Source organism: Dama dama, chromosome 12, assembly GCF_033118175.1.
Source record: "Dama dama isolate Ldn47 chromosome 12, ASM3311817v1, whole genome shotgun sequence".
NCBI lineage: Eukaryota > Metazoa > Chordata > Mammalia > Artiodactyla > Cervidae > Dama > Dama dama.
In genome coordinates, this window is record NC_083692.1 from 73,181,709 (window position 1) to 73,199,626 (window position 17,918).

A 17,918-nucleotide genomic window follows, 5' to 3' on the forward strand; every position below is an offset into this window, starting at 1 on the left:
AGATCCCCAACCAGGGATCGAACCTGTGCCCCCTGCAGTGGAAGTAGAGAGTCCCAACCCCTGGACAGCCAGGAGATTCCTTTTTTTTAATTGTTTTTAACTTATTTCTTTAAAAGAAAACTCAAAATACCTCATTTCAAAATGAACAATAGCCAACAAAGACCTAGCACAGCCAAAATAAATAAATGAATAAATTAAAAAAAATTTTTTTAATGAACAATGGAAAATAAAATAAAATAAAATAAATGAACAATGGTACCTATTATAAGAAGGAAAATAAGAATTTTTTTTTTTAACTTAATAATCCTAAGAAAGCACAGGGGGGTTCTTTAACATAGCAGAAGATAGGAGCCCTGCTAGAAGCAATACTGTGGCCTCAGAGTTCTTTAAATTAAAACAATCTAGAAGAAAAGTTGCCTTATCGACATAAAAAGGTTTTGAGATACTCCTAACTGCAAAGTAGTAATTTATACTCCAGCACCTCTGAGAATGAATAATGGGGAAGATGAGAGGATTTGTAAGGACCTCTGCTGTACTACCAACATGACAACATGGGGCTGTGAGGTTGATTTTCCATCCTCAGACTCTATAAGGCTCTCCTACTCCTGCGCTTGCTTCCCCTGGCCACTCACTCTCTGTTATTATTTGTGTTTCCTCCACACATAATAACGTCTATTGAAGACTGCATCTTACCTTGAATCACAGTATAAAGCTGATGTTCAAATTGTAAAATGAAACCACAGATGGTGAACAGAATTTAAAGATTGATAACATCCACTCTAATTCATATATCCACACTCTGAAACCAGCTGTAATAATAAAAATTAAAACTACATCAGGAACATGGAGTTCTACTTCAAATATCAGGGAATGTTAAAACTACAGGGCAGGACTAAGAATTTTAAATGGTCTAGTTACACAGAAACCCATGGTGCATGCTGTTCTAAAAACACCAAGCAGGTGTTAAACAGGAAAGGTTAAGTTCAAGCCTCAGATAATGAAAGACAGAAGAAAATTTTAAGGAACAAAGGAAACTTTAAACTGAAAAAAAATGACAAGATAATTTTGTCTCTGGATTAAGACTTATTTTAATATACATAATGTATCATACTTCATATAATTTATTAATGTCATTTTCTATAGGACACTGTAATTAATTCAGTGACATCAATATTGACCTCATACAAACAAAGGATGAAAGCTGGGTTTCCTTGTGTACCAAATATAAAACATGTGCTAAAGAGTTACCACACATAACAGTTACGAGAGATCAACTTTAAGGATGACTCAGGTTTACAGTAGTTGCTTCACACGGTTTTCCCTCAAGACATGGATGTCACCCAGTGTTACTGTGTTTGTGCAAATGCCATCTCTGGCCTGCCTGACTACCTCCTTTTGCCAGCCCCACTTTTGCCTGTTTTACTGCTGCCACTGCTAGATTTGCCAGATGATTTTGAAGAGAAGAGTCTTGTCATGAACTCAGAGACATCAGGCAATTCATGGTTGGAATTCAGCATATTCATTGACTGCTCCATTTCCTGTGGGAAGACAAAGCACATTGATATGAAAGGCACAGGGATCTTTCAAGTCACCTAGCAACTAACAATTCCACTAAGGAAGGAGGAAAGAAACGTAAAAGGTACTGGTTCTGAGCAATGATGTAATGTCACACCCAAGAGCATTTCGAAACCATGTTTCATGCTTCCCTTATATCACTCAGCATTCTGATCCTCAGTAAATGCTCAAAAGTGTTGCCTGGGGTTTGATTCCATTTATGTTTTTGTAAAGGGGATTTTCTCTGATAATGGACATAATGTGATTATATTCCTGCAACCTAATTTTGTTTTCTGATTAAAATACTTTGTTTTAACAAGTATTTTTAAACTCATGCTTCTTCTAGATGCATTTAGCTAGAATATCAATCTTTAACTATATATCAAGCTATCAGAAAAGTCTGAAGATAACTATAGCATTTCCAAGAATTGATTCCTAAAGTGAAGTGAAGTCGCTCAGTCGTGTCCGACTCTTGTGACCCCATGGACTATAGTTTTCCAGGCTCCTCCGTCCATGGGATTCTCCAGGCAAGAATACTGGAGTGGGTTGCCATTTCCTTCTCCAGGGTATCTTCCTGCCCCAGGGATCGAACCCAGGTCTTCGGCATTGCAGGCAGACGCTTTACCCTCTGAGCCACCAGGGATTCCTAAGGGCCTTAGTAAATCTATGAACACTGTATGACTTGAATGACCTCAGTTACAGCATGTAAAGCAAGCAACACAAATGTTACCGCCACTGGCAGGACCTAAGGAAATAGTACTTTTATTCTGAGGTTTCTGTCCTACCCCTTACTGGGCCAACAATCTCTAAAGTACTGTTCCACTTTTGACAATATTAATGTCTGCTTCATTTGAATTTCATGTGACATTACAAAAGTGAACTCATAATTGTATTGGTTCAGACATGAAACAAAATAGGAAATACCCTATTATCTATCATTATCTATCATTTAAAATTGAGCTTTTAATTCAATTATTAGCTAGGGCTTTCTCCCCAAAGGTAGAGTTTTCAAGGAGAAAAATGCTTTAAATAAGGCCAGGAAAAGAAACATTATAAATATAAATCAGATATATTAACATCCCCTAGTAATCAAGAATTAAATGTATATGGTAACAGGTCTTGAATCTCTGCAAAAATATATCAACTCTATTTTTGAATCTGTTCAATTCTGAAGCTCTTGAATGAACAGCTTTTTATACTTCATACTATGTGAAAAGCATTTTGCAAGAAATGAATTTTTAACCCAGTGTGACTTCTAATGCTTCCTTCTATTGATACCACAGAGTTAACTGCCTTAACAGATACAAGGATACAGGAGGTACACTTTCCGACCAACACTGAGGCAAAGACGCCAAAACTTAGCAATAAAATATTTTGAAACATCATAAAGCCTTCTTCTTTCATGAAGTTTTTTTCTGCCATTCCAGCATGGGATATACGCCTTAACAGAACTTAATCACCTAGTACCTCAGCCAGCAGACATTTTTATTTATGGATAGCTTATTTTTCCATTTAAAACACACACACACACACACACACACACACACACACACACAATCCTTTGATGGAAAGAAGAGTGCTTTATAAATACATTGTTTCCTATAGTTAACTGAGCTTGTTGACAACAGAGATGACATATAACCCATCTTTGTATCCCCTGTATCCAGAACCTAAAAATTGATAATAAATATTTATTCAGTAATCAGTAGGTGTAAATACATCAGTATATTAAATACAACAGAAAAACCTGGAATTCAGGAGTTCTATGTTGATGGTTTGGGTTGAAGAATAGATAATTTTTTTTTCAATTCTGAAGATTTTATACAGAAGCCAATATTTATAAGAGATGAGATGGTGGCACTAAATTTGAAGCATCTTAATTGGCAACTCCTATCCCCCTCACCAAACAGTATGATCTTGTGGTAGAGTTTGAAAACGACTATTCTATTTTTCTCCTGTGGTTTATCAAAACTTCTTTTGTGTGTCTGAATATATAAACTAAAAGTATATACTCTGAAGAACTTTATAAAATAAAGGTAGATTATAAGAAGCTACCATTTAGTGAAATATTTAGATTAGGTATACCAGAATCATTATGCATTTCAACTATTTAACAAGTGAGGTACAAAGAGGCAAGTACTAAATAGAATGTCTTAACTATATGAAGAGATCCAGGTTTTTATTAGACAGAACCAACTGAATCTATCTGGTCCAATGGAAACAATTAAATACCAGAAACATATAATACTGTATCAACACAACCTGTAGATGAGTTTGGCTTGGGAATTAGGATAAAGCTGGACAAATGCAAGCCATTCAGCCACAATGGATGGCCAGGCATCAGAACATGGTTCAGTCATCTTACCCGCCTCATGTCAGGATCACTTGTGTTGACCACTTTGGGCAGAAGCACAAATATCAATAATGGAAGAACCATCATCATAACCTGTGAAAGAAAAAAAATTTAGAAAATATTTTTTCCACTTAACTGTAGAACAAAATCTGAACTTAACAACCAATGATGGAATTGAATATTGTAAAATGAATAAAACTAGCAGTCACCATTTCAATTCTATTGAATGAGCCCTGATGACAGCAAAGTGCACTGTTGTAATATAAGAGCTTTATCTATAAGTTTGTGTGGACTTTCATACAGACACCTTGCTTCATATCTGTGCTACCTATCATTTTGCAGAGTTCAGAGTTTGCAAACAGTTTGCAAACAGAACTATTTGTTCACTTTCTTCAATCTGCAGTCTGCCACTGAGATTGGTGATTGTGATGACCAGCTGAGCTTTTTCCAGATGACTTGCAGTTTTTGGAGAAAACAAAATAGCCCCCTTCTATGCTAGGAGGGACTCGGGGCAGGAGGAGAAGGGGATGACAGAGGATGAGATGGCTGGACGGCATCACCGACTCGATGGACGTGAGTTTGGGCAAACTCCGGTAGTTTGTGATGGACAGAGAGGCCTGGCATGGGGTCACAAAGAGTCGGACAAGAACTGAACTGAATGTACAATATACTACTAGGCAACTACTATAGCAGACAAGTTTTAAAAAACGACCTAAGAGCTTCTCACACTGCATATATTCCCATGGAAATTTCAGAAATGAGAACGTGGAAGATATTTCTCAATTAGCTTTGGAGTCTCACTACTGATTTCGTCCATCCACTCTACCCTCCTGCTTCTTCATGCCTAACTGCAGATTCCAGGTACTAATTTATTCCTCTCAAAGGATATACAGCCTGAAACATCCCTCCTTGTGATCTAAATAACTATCACCAAGAAATATGATTAACACTTAAATAATTCTAAGGTAACAATTCAAGTTTCAAAAAACAGCAAAGAAAAAAAAAGTTAACTTTTTTCCTGAAGAATTATGCTATTAGAATTTTATAATAGTGGATACCGTAACATCATTTCATGAAAATATCAAGTACTTAGACTACCACAGAATAACTTTTCTGTTCATTCCACATTCAAAAGAAAGAGAAAAAACACGTACTTGTCCCATCAAGAGGGCAATTTATTAAGTGATGGCACATTCACAGGTAGTATGAGAATGAGAGCTAACTTCATGTGTGGCTTACCACACATGTGACTTATCACATGACTTATTACATGTGTGACTTATCACATGACTGTGTGTGTGTTTAGCTGCTCAGTCAGGTCTGACTCTCTGCAACCCCATGGAGACTTACCACATACTCATTCTATGTAAATTTTAAATGTAAGTATTTATCTAATTTCTGCTGCATATTTCAATGTCAAATCTACCATGCCATTCTTGATACTATTTTTTTCATTATGTAGTCCCAAAGCTATTATTTTCTTGAAATTCATAAACTAGTCACAATAATCCTTTCATCCAACAATCTGACCCCAGCTTTCCTATCACAGGGTTAGGATTTTTCAATTGTCTGTAAGCAAAGTAGAGATTAGTAAAGGTACTTTATTATAGCCTGATACATACCATTGGGTTCATCAGAAAGTCTGTCCAGCCCCAAGACTCCCTTTTAATAAAGTAAGAAGGTGGGCCTGAAGATTTCATCTGGAGAGGATAGGGCAGTCTGACCACTTCTGATGTTTTGATGTAATTCACGTATCTTGCTCTGATAAAGCAACATGAAAAAAGCATCAGTATTCCTATTACAAGCATTACTAGTTAAAAGAACTGCTTATATTAGTATGCCTTATAATTACCTTTAGCTTTTTCCAGAATGCTTTGGCATTTAAATTTTTGATCTTGGAAATCTGATCAAAGAAGCTTCATCTATATGTCTAAAATACTTAGCAAAATGCAGAAAAGAAACTAGATTTAGAATCAAGAGACCTAGTTTCTAGTTATAGATCTGTTATTACCCAGGCTTGTAAGTCTTAAGTTCTTAACTTTTCTGGTTATACCAAAAGTTCTTCTGGAATTCTTCCAGCTCTAAAGCTCTTTGATTCTATTTAATAATAAACTTATTTTGCTATAAATATATAAAAAGTTGGAATTTTTTGATTGTCTGAGATATGCATTATGGGGAATACCTAATTGCATAGGGTATTTTGCAAGAAAAACTTATGACTCAAAAAGTCCTGCAACAGTGCCATAGGTGGTAACATTACATTTTTACCAGACATGCTATGAATTTTAATCACCCATGTCCACACATATTTCAGTGTACTTTTTAAAAATTGCTTCCCCCATTTCCTCTTATCATTTCCTTTTGGAACTTCTATTAGACAAGTGTTAGATCATTTCATTCTTTTTTTTTTTTTCATTTTTATCGAGTCTTTATTTTTATTTATTTATTTATTTATTTTTTAGTTCAACCAGTTTCTTGCTACCAACCCATCTCCCTCCACCCTCGTGCACACACGATCAGTCATGTAATCCCATGGACTTCAGCCCGCCAGACTCCTCTGTCCATGGATTTTTCCAGGCAAGAATACTGGAGTGGGTTGCCATTTCCTTCTCCAGACCATTTCATTCTTTATGGCAGGGGCCAGGAGGGTGCAGAGGAGCCTGTGCTGGGTCTCCATTGCTGAGGAGGCTTCTCATTACAGTGCCTTCTCTTGTTGCGGAGCACCGGCTCTAGGGCTGGAGGGCTTCATTAATTGCGGCTCCTGGGCTCTAGAGCACAGGCTCAATAATTGCAGAGCAAGAGCTTAGTCACTCCATGGCATATGGGATTTTCTTGGATGAGGGATCAAACCCATGTCTCCTGAACTGGCAGGCAGATTCTTTCCCACTGAACCATCAGGGTAGTGCCTTTTTCATTCTTTGCTCCACATCTTGTTAAACTCTCACATTCAGAGTCCTTTCCTTCATCTGTATTGATTTCTGGCTAATTTTTCTGATCTGTCCACACATTCATTGAGTTTTATATTCCAAAGCATACACTGATTGCAAAAGTTCAATTTTATTTTATTTTTCATATGGTCTATTTGGTATTATCTATGGTCTATTTTGGTATTATGGCAAGGAGTATTTTTGTTTAAAGCATTTTAAATATACCTTAAACCATCTTATCTAGTCTATATCCAATAGTTCTACTATCTAGAGTTCTCAGGGCTTCCCCGGTGGCTCAGTGTGAAGACTCCACCTGCCAATACAGGAGACATGAGGACCATCCCTGATCTGGGAAGATCCCACATGCCATAGAGCAACGAAGCCCGAGTGCCACAACTACTGAACTTGTGTTCTAGAGTCCAGGAGACGCAATTAATGCAGCCCTGGAGCCCTAGAGCTGGCGCTCCACAACAGGAGAATCCACTGCAGTGAGAAGCCCTCACACCACAACTAGAGAGTAGCCCGTTTCCTGCAACTACAGAAAAGCCCGCACAAAAACAAAGACACGGCACAGCCAAAAATAAATAAACAAATAAATAAAATTAGAGTTATCAGATGTCTGATTCATCTGCTAACTCCATGGACATTGCTTTCTTGGGTATTTTTTATAAGTTAAGTAGACGTTACTTATGTTTGGGTGTGGACAGAGAGTATCTGCCTCCAGAGAGGTTATGCACTCATCTCTGCCAGGAGTCCAGGATTATGACCAGGGATCACATTATTAATTTTTCAGACTGGAATTTTTTGGATCATGCAGGAAGTAATAAGTGCATACCCCAAATTTCAATGAGGGTATAACCATCAATTTTCAGGTAGATTTTTCCCTCCAAAAGCCAGGGCCAGGTTGGGAATCTGATCTCTTGGGTTTCAGGCCAAGGGTTGAGGAGAGAACCAAGTCTCTAGTCTGACTCTGACTCCCAGAATGCCCAAAGCTTGCCTTCCATCTACACACTGCTAATAAAATCTAAGCATCTTGGTGAGAGAATAACAAATTCCCCAGGTGGGAAAACAGTTTATTCTCTGGGAAATTCCCTTACTTTTGGGGGAGTTATACATTTAAAAGGAAATTTTTATCATGTTTTATCCAGCATTTCTAAAATTTTTCATTTGGCCAAAATGTCAGAAATGGAAGTCCCATTTATTTGAAACTAATTTATCATGGACACTTGCAAAACATTGGTCAACAATATTAGTATCTTATATAAATCCTTCTTTGTTCTCTACTCTGTTGCCCAGCCCCCAATTATTAAAATGATAAGGGCCTTTTTTCAAAGCTATGCTTCAAGTATCCAATCATCAGGAATAAATCTGCAAACATGAATCCCACTGTTGCAACCAATCCTTAAAAGTTAAAGCAGGTAGTACTCTTTATCCAAGGTGAAAGGGCGAATAAAACTTTGTATTTTAGGAAAATATTTCTAACTGCTTAGACTACTTTATTCAAAAGGGGAAAAGATACACCCAATTGAATACAGAGTTTCAGAGAATAGCAAGGAGAGATAAGAAAGTCTTCTTAAGAGAACAATTCAAGGAAATAGAGAAAAACAATACAATGGGAAAGACCCTTCAAGAAAACTGGAGCTACCTAAGGGATCATTTCATGCAAAGATGGGCACAATAAAGAAAAGAAATGGCAAGGACCTAACAGAAGCAGAAGATATTAAGAAGAGGTGGCAAGAATACACAGAACTACACAAAAAAAAGTCTTACACGATCCAGCTAACCATGATGGTGGAGTCACGCACCTAGAGCCAGACATCCTAGAGTGCAAAGTCAAGAAGGCCTTAGGAAGCATCGCTACAAGCAAAGCTAGTGGAGGTGATGGAATTCCAGTTGAGCTATTTCAAATCCTAAAAGATGATGCTGTGAAAGTGCTGCACTCAACATGCCAGCAAATTTGGAAAACTCAGTGGTGGCCACAGGACTGGAAAAGGTCAGTTTTCATTCCAATCCAGAAGAAAGGCAATGCCAGAGAATGTTCAAACTACCATACAACTGCATTCATTTCACACACTAGTAAGGCTCAAAACCTTCAAGCTAGGCTTCAACAGCACCTGAACCGAGAACTTCCAGATGTTCAAGCTGGATTTAAAAAAGGCAGAGGAAACAGAGGTCAAATTGCCAATTAGTTCAATAATAGAAAAAGCAAGAGAGTTCCAGAAAAACATCTACTTCTGCATCACTGACTACGCAAAAACCTGTGTGGATCACAACAAACTGTGGAAACTTCTCAAGCAGATGGGAAAACCACATCACCTTACCTGCCTCCTGAGAAAACTGTATGCAGGTCAAGAAGCAACAGTTAGAACTGGACATGGAACAATGGACTGGTTCAAAATTGGGAAAAGAACACGTCAAGGCTGTATATTGTCACCCTACTTATTGAACTTATATGCAGAGTACATCATGCAAAATGCTGGGCTGGATGAAGCACAAGCAGGAATCAAGATTGCTGGGAGAAATATCAACAACCTCAGATATGCAGATGATACCATTCTAATGGAGCCTCTTGATAAGGGTGAAAGAGGAGAGTGAAAAAGCTGGCTTAAAACTCAACATTCAAAAAACTAAGATCATGGCATCTGGTCCCATCACTTAATGGCAAACAGATGGAGAAAAAATGGAAACAGTGGCAGAGTTTATTTTCTTGGGCTCCAAAATCACTGAAGATGGTGACTGTAGCCATAAAATGAAAAGATGCTTGCTCCTTGGAAAAAAAGCTATGACAAATCTACACAGCATATTAAAAAGCAGAGACATGATTTTGCCAACAAAGGTCTGTATAGTCATAAATGATGTGAGAGCTGGACCATTAGGAAGGCTGAGCTCCTAAGAATTGATGCTTTTGAACTGTGGTGCCAGAGAAGACTCCTTGGATAGCAAGGAGATCAAATCAGTCGACCCTAAAGGAAATCAACCCTGAATATTCATTGGAAGGATTGGTGCTGAAGCTGAAGCTCTAATACTTTGGCCATCTGATATGAAAAGCTGACTCATTAGAAAAGACCCTGATGCTGGGAAAAACTGAAGGCAAGAAGAGAAGGGAGTGACAGAGGGTGAGACGGTTGGATGGCATCATTGACTCAAAGGACATCAATATGAGCAAACTCCAGGAGATAGTGAAGGACAGGGAAATGTGGCGTGCCACATGGGACGCCATGCGATCGCAAAGAGTCAGACATGACTTAGAAACTGAACAACAGCTTTATTCATAATTCAAAGTAAAAAGAATAAATAAGAACAAATTAAGAGTTTTTAATCAACAGATATCCCATTTTAAACAACTCTCATTCCCTCCAGTATTCAGTTTTTTATTTGTTTGGCCTGGCCACTCAGCTCATAGTATCTTAATTCTCCAACGAGGGATTAAACCCAGGCTCACTGCAATGAAAGTGCAGAGTCCCAACTACTGAACCCCAGGGAACTCCCAGTATTTTCAGTATTTTTTAAAGACTCTCAAACTTATATAAAGTGCATATGGTAAATCTACAAACCCCTCCATGTCCACACTTGCAATTCTAAAATATATAAAAAGTCATGATACATTCTTTACAGTTTAGATATTAACATACTAGAGGTTTTACATATAAATATATATTTTTTAAATTTTATGCCTCTAAAAAGACATGAGAAAGTCAATAGCTAATGAGATTCAATTACTTTGAAACAATCCATTTATTACACTAAAAATATTTATAAACATATTTGCAGGATATCACTTTAACTAAAGTTTTACCCTTGTTCTGAGTAGCCAAGTAATATTAGAATCTGGACAAAGTAGAATATTCTAAGACAACAATTTAACTTCAAAAATATAGGAGAAAGTAATTTGCTTCTAAAGAATGTATTTTTCATAGCATCACAGTATTGGTTTCATAATAATACCAAGAATTTAAATTACACAGAATAACTGCGTTCACTACACATGCTAAAAGAGGAAAAAGAAAACTCTACCTATCCATTATCAGGAGCTGACATCAATGAACTAACATATAGCTGATATAACGGATGTATGATATAAAGCTCAACATATGACTATTTTAATTACAACATATTTACATATTATACTTTAAAAATGTTCAATAATAAAAAAAAAGTACAGGAAGAAGGAAAGCACTTTGGGAGTAAACGCTGACTCAAATATAAACCTTATGGTACAAACCAAACACCTCTCTTACATCAACTCAACCTGAGGTCTCCACAAATCAACCTAAATATGCTAGGCATGTGAAGAAAAGATCAGTAATAAAATACAGTTCCTCTAACCCCAAATTATTTTTGCCTTTGCATGACCTCTTTTTTATTACTGCATGCATGCTTAGTTGCTCAGCTGTGTCCGACTCTTTGCAACCCTGTGGACTGTAACCCGTTAGGCTCCTTTGTCCATGGGATTTTCCAGGGGAAGAATACTGGAGTGGGGGTCGGCATTTCCTCTCCAGGGGATCTTCCCAACCCGGGGATTGAACTCAAGAGTCCTGAGTCTCCTGCATTGGCAGGCAGATTCTTTACCACTGAGCTACCTGAAAAGATTGATTACGGCAACACGAAGTAATTCTGTGATAGCTCAAACAAAGAAGAGATATTACCATTTTAACTGTTTGGTACTTGTCAATTACAGCTCAATAAAGCAAACAAGCAAGAAAGAAAACTGCTTCCTATACCTCCTGGTCAGATTACACCAAAGAGAGCACTATTGGCATGAGACTAATAACAAATAAATCAACTGGGCTTATAATAGCAGAAGGCTAAATCTGAACACTGTGGACATCTACACAACCGATTCTAACTTGAAAGGGGTCTGTGATATTCCAGAATTAGTTCAAAATTTTCACTCGACTTCAAAGCATGTGTTCATCTACTTAGAAATTCTAAAACTTTTTCCTGTCTTCCAGCCTCTAATACTGTACTTTTTCTCATTACGATCCTCATTTTGAAATAAACTCCATGAAATTATCAAAATATCCCAATGAAAAACAAATGATAAATATTTTCAACTTAGAAAAGTTAAATTATTTCCAACTTTAATAATCGCATTTCAATTAAAACTTTCACAGTGCTTTTGCTCCTATAGTAAGTAATCTTACCTCTTCTCTATATAGTCATATCAGGAGTTTTAAAATAAATATTAAGCCAGAGCAGGAGAAAGTTCAACTGTACAATATTATCAATACTCAAATTAGAACAATATAAGGATGCTTTAAATGTTTTAAGGAATACCTTCAGTTTAAAGAAGAAATCTTTCAACCTTAAATATAAACTCTGAAAGGAATATATAATGAGGTACTCAGGAGCCTAGCCTATGGTAAAAATTAAATCAGCTGTCCTTACCTCATTTTGCCTTTTGAAGTGATATCTACTCGGACAGGATCAAACCTATAAGCTGGAGAAATAACTTCCACTACATAAGATCCAGAAGGTATATCATGAACCACAAAACTCCCATCCGTCCTGAAACAATGAAATTATCATTATTTAGTCACTTATGATCAACAGTTTATTCCTTTGTTTTAAATCATCAGTTAACTCCCAAACCAATACCCCCCAAAATGACAAAGTATTTAGCAAAATAAAACAAACCCAAACTGGTGAGAGTTGTTCCACATTTCAGCTTCCATAATTACACCTCATGGATAATGAAAATGCCCCAGAACATTCCACAGAGAACCCTGACACAGAAAGCACTTCTCTTCCATCTGCAGGACAGAGATGAGAGGTGATAGGAGTACAAGTCCAACTTTAAAGTCATGTCTTCATTCAAGGGAATGAATATGTTATTCCTACAATACTGGGGTTCCAATTTTGCCAAACCCCTCCAACAATTTCTTAATTAAAAATGGCTTTTTTCCCTAGTTTTAATTTGCATTTTGTTTTCTTGTTTTTTCTTCTTTTTTACAAAAAAAAAAAAAGTAATTAAATATTGCTTGTTCCACTTGTTACAAATAGTTCCTATCTATTTTGGTTACTTCTTTTTGGCTATGTGTAAGTTTAAAATGTTTATGGGAATTAAAACCATCCACTTTTACCTTACTGATTCTCCTAAACCTTCTAGACTAAGAAAACTACCCCATCCAGAACTAGTCATTTCAGGTTCACAGACCAAAATTAATTTGTTTTGCTAATGAGAAACTGCCATTCTGATGGCAAAAAAAGTTTATGATTCAGGAGAACAAAGATTCTAAAAGGACTGATTTTATCAAAGAACTGCCAGTCTCACAATAACGTTAAAATAATGTTCCTTACATCATTAGGCTCTTTCACAGTTAAAGGAATGATTCTGTCACATCCACCATGTTTACTAAAAAGTAAGAGGAAAAAGTTCCATACTATTTCAAAGTACACACTAAACTGAAACAGAGTTGAAATATAAACATCAAGTTAACTTATTTCTGGGCTAGACGTCTTCTATTTTCCCTCAGATCATTCTCCAACCTTCTCCTCTCCGAACAGCAGGAAAGGAAGAAAACAAGCTTAGTATACTTTCCTCCCAGCTCTTTCCATGCGAGGCCCCTTGACTGGCTTTGGCAAGGGACCCAGCTCCTCTCTAGGCCGTTCTTTCCTCTTTTCTAGATTCCAATAACTTCTATTTCCCTGCCTCCATTCAGCCTTAGAGGTGACAACAGCCTTGATGTTGTAAACTTCGGAGTACTGCTTAATCTGATTGTTTCCTTACAACACGACCACCCTGGTTAATCCTTTCATTAAACTTTCCTTGAATTACTCTAATTATTCAGTTTCTTGATGGAACCCTAACTGAATGAATTTCAAATTTTTTTTCTAGGTCCAGAAAAACAAAGAGTTCAATTAATTCCTGTGCAACACAAATAATAGCAGAACTAATGGCATAAAGAAAAAGCAAATATATTTTTCATCCTAAGGTAAACAGTTTACTTTAAAAGATAACATACACATTTAACAATGAAAACTTAAAACCTGGTTTTTAAAATGTACTCTGCAATACACAGACCTTGCTGGACTCTGATCTGAAAGAATAAGCACATTAAAAGTATTTCTGAAGTAAGTGGGGAAACATAAAAATGGACTGGGTACTAAATGACATTATTACATATTTTGTGAAATCAGTAACGGTACTGTGAGTTTTTTAAGCCCTTATCTTTCAGAGATACATAACAGTGCTTTTACAAGTGAAATTATATTATGTTTAAGATCATATTAAAATATTCCAGAAAGAAAGTAAAGAGGTGCATATAGCAGATATGAAATCAAACAGTAAGCTGTGATGAGTTCCTAAGTTATTCTGTTTATTTTAGCATATGTCTGAAGTTTTCCATAATAAACAGTTCAAAAAATTTATAGTATATAATCTTATATAAAGCATAACACATAATTAAAAAAAACTGAAAACTATCTAAATGCCCCCAAACAGAGGACAAGATAAATTAAGTTCACATACACAGTGATGAGAGAAAGAAGTGGCATGGGTAGTCTTCAGTTGAAACTCCCCTAATCTTCTATTAGTAAAGTCTCAAGTCACCTTCAACAAGCATAAACACAGTCAAAATTGCAGGCTAGTTATGTATAACAGGTACAGGACAAATTACCTATCCCTCTTCCAAAATGGTTGCCACAATAAGCCCCTCATATTAATTCTCAACCTTTCTACATATACATGAAAGAACACGAAATGGCACCAGAAGCTGCTCACAAAATATTAAATGAAAAATTAAAACAAAAATTAAATGAAAAAAAGTTACAAAGCACTGTATATTGTATATCAGTATAAAAATGTCATATAATTCCCAAAAGATGTAACAAAATGCTCAGGCTTGCTATCTGTATTCTGTTTATATTTTCTTCAATAAACAAATCACAAATTATTTTCAATAAAAATAATGCTTATTTTAAAAACTGTATATGGCAGAAGAGAGATCAAATGGTTAATCATGGCTAATTTTCTAAAGCTTAATGAGAGTTTTATTATTAAAAGATCATTTATTAGGGTAAAACTTCAAGAATGGCCTAATGCCAGATTTTTAATGATAAACAGCACTTTAAAAATGATCGTAAGCTTCTCTTCACTATTTATTAAACTGAGTTTGAAATTCTCATTCGAAGGCACCCGGAGACTCTGAATATTTACAAAACATATTTAGAATTAAATTGTCTTGTTTTCAGATACCACTTGTTAGTATACAAACCCACCAGAGGGACACTTCCTTTACTAAATACTTTCAGTTCAAAGTTTCACTTTCCAAGCAGCAATTGAAAGATTTAAAACATCATATTACACTTATGCCTAGATACCTGAAAAGCAGGCTGATGCAGAACTACAGTGCTAATAAATTCCCCACGTCTTTTAAATATAGGCTCAAATCCTATTTCTATTCATTGCCAGTCAGGACAGAAGAGCATAAACACTGTATAATCTTACATAAATGACAACAGTGATGCTGCAAATCCCTCGATAACTTCAAGTGTAAAAAAGAACAACAATCCCACTTCCAGGCAAAAAAGGTGCTTTGATTAGGGACTTGAGGGCCCATTAATTTTAGAAGTAGCAACATTAGCCTCCAGTCTGTGTCATCACTAGAAGCCCTGTGGGCTTTGAGAATTCCCACTTGCTTAGCATCATTCTACACAACATGAAGCTACCAAAAGACTGAAATGAAGTGGAAAAAGAGGCCAAATTCCAGGAAAACCAGATGAGGTAAAAAAGGAAAGAATTCATCAAAAGACAAATAAAGGGTCCACCTGTCCCCAGGGCCCAGAAGTGGTGGTCCCCATCCAGGGCTAAAAGGGAGTTGAAGATAACTGATCCACTGCTCTGGCCCTGGGACGAGCACCTGCTATCCTCATTTCTGTGGTACAGGATCGTGAAGGGGAAAACGTCAGACTGCCTGGCAAGGTACCCCCGGCACAGCCCCGCTAGCGGTGCTTGCCCTTTCACCCTCGGGCAGCGACGTCGTCAGGTTTTGACACTCAGCGCCCCTAGGGGGAATTCCCTTGCAGCTTCCATCCCAATTGCTTTCGCGCTGCCCTCAGGATGCTCACTTCAGAAAGCCGACGTGCTCTTCTCCGTCTACCAGCACTCGGGCCGCCGAGATCCAGTCCTGGGGTTTCACTCCAGGAACAACCGCACGCCCCTCAATCTTGAAGCGATCTCCAATGCCGACCCCACTCCCTCCTGACCCCTCAGAGGTAGACCCAGACACCTCCGAGCTCTGGGCATCCCTCGATAGTAGCAGCAGGAGGACGGAAAAGAAGGCCCAGAGAGTGGCCGCCATGACAGCAGGTCTCGGCGGTCAGGCCGGTAGCCCCGGAAACCCTCCCAGTCTCTCGCAGTCGCCGCAGCCGCGCGCTGATGTCGTCATCTCTGCGCGCCGGTTTCGGGCGCCCACTGTGGGCTCAAAACGCAGCGCAGGAGCCTCGTCCAATCCACTAGCGAGATGCGAGTGTTGCGGCGACTTCCGCGCGCTAGAGAATGGAGGGCGCTGTGAGGTGCGCCACTTTAAGGCAATTGCCCCCAAAGTGAAAGTAAAGTGTGAGTTGCCGTGGTCCCCACTGAGAGGGACGAGGATCTTAAGTGTGTGTTGCCTGTTAAGTCGCCTCAGTCGTGTCCGACTCTTTGCGACCCTGTGGACTGTAGCCCGCCAAGCTCCTCTGTCCTTGGGATTCTTCAGGAAAGAGTGGGAGTAGGTTGCCATGCCCTCCTTCAGGGGATCTTCCCAACTCAGGGATCGAACCCTCATCTCTTATGCCCCCTGCATTGGCAGGCGGGTTTTGTTTTGTTTTTTAAACCACTAGCGCCACCTGAAATGTAAAACAAAACACACACACACACACACACACACACACACACACACAAATTAAGACTGAGAGGGATGAGGATCTTAAATAGTGTCTGCAAATGAGGCTCTGATTTAGATAGAAGTCAGAAGTCCAGTACAGAGCGTTTAAAAAGCCTTTAGAGATTCCGCAAGACGTGCAAGATGAAAAGGCTCCCGTTTGTACGTTTAGAGGCGATAACATCTCTGCACATAAAAACAGCTGGAAAAATACGTACTGTTAACTAAGGATTACGTCTGGTGAAAAGGGAAAGATTTTGAGGGAATTTATCTGCGTTTATTTATCTACATTACACCATTCGTCCAGTTTTGAATGCTTTACCGTGATAACAAATGAGTGGGGGGAATGGACTGCAGCACGCCAGGCTTTTCTATCCATCACCAACTCCTAGAGCTTACTCAAACTCATGTCCAGTTGGTGATGCCATCCAACCATCTCATCCTCTGTCGTCCCCTTCTCCTCCTGCCTTCAATCTTTCCCAGCATCAGGGTCTTTTCAAATGAGTCAGCTCCTTGCATCAGGTGGCCAAAGTATTGGGAGTTTCAACTTCAGCGTCAGTCCTTCCAATGAATACTCAGGACTGATTTCCTTTAGGATGGACTGGTTGGATCGCCTTGCAGTACAAGGGACTCTCAAGCATCTTCTCCAACACCACAGTTCAAAACCATCAATCCTTAGGGGCTCGACTTTGTTTATAGTCCAACTCTCACATCCATACATGACTACTGGAAAAACCATAGCTTTGACCAGACCTTCGTTGGTAAAGTAATGTCTCTGCTTTTTAATATTCTGTCTAGGTTGGTCATACCTGTTCTTCCAAGGAGCAAGAATCTTTTAATTTAAAGACTGCAGTCACCATCTGCAGTGATTTTTGGAGCCCAAAAAAAGTCTCTTACTGTTTCCAGTGTTTCCCCATCTATTTGCCATGAAGTAATGGGGCTGAATGACATGATCTTAGTTTTCTGAATGTTGAGTTTTGTTGTTTTTTTTTTTTGAATGTTGAGTTTTAAGCCAACTTTTTCACCCTCCTCTTTCGCTTTCATCAAGAGGCTCTTTAGTTCTTTTCCCTCTCTTCCATAAGGGTGGTTCATCTGCGTATCTGAGGTTATTGATGTTTCTCCTTGAAATCTTGATTCCAGCTTGTGCTTCATCCAGACCAGCATTTCTCATGACGTACTCTGCATGTAAGTTAAATAAGCAGGGTGACAATATACAGCCTT

General features: G+C 38.1%; 1 protein-coding gene across 1 annotated transcript; it reads right to left on the minus strand.

Moving 5' to 3' along the window:
- Positions 1 to 1,063: 1,063 nt before the first annotated feature.
- EMC7 (ER membrane protein complex subunit 7) lies at positions 1,064 to 16,197 on the minus strand. The gene is made up of 5 exons (XM_061157649.1): positions 15,904 to 16,197; positions 12,223 to 12,342; positions 5,530 to 5,668; positions 3,920 to 4,000; positions 1,064 to 1,538 (listed from the first exon to the last, which is right to left on the minus strand). Exons 1-5 carry the CDS (start codon positions 16,134 to 16,136, stop codon positions 1,386 to 1,388), a joined length of 726 nt encoding a protein of 241 aa, XP_061013632.1. The 5' UTR covers positions 16,137 to 16,197; the 3' UTR covers positions 1,064 to 1,385.
- Between the last annotated feature and the right edge of the window lie 1,721 nt (positions 16,198 to 17,918).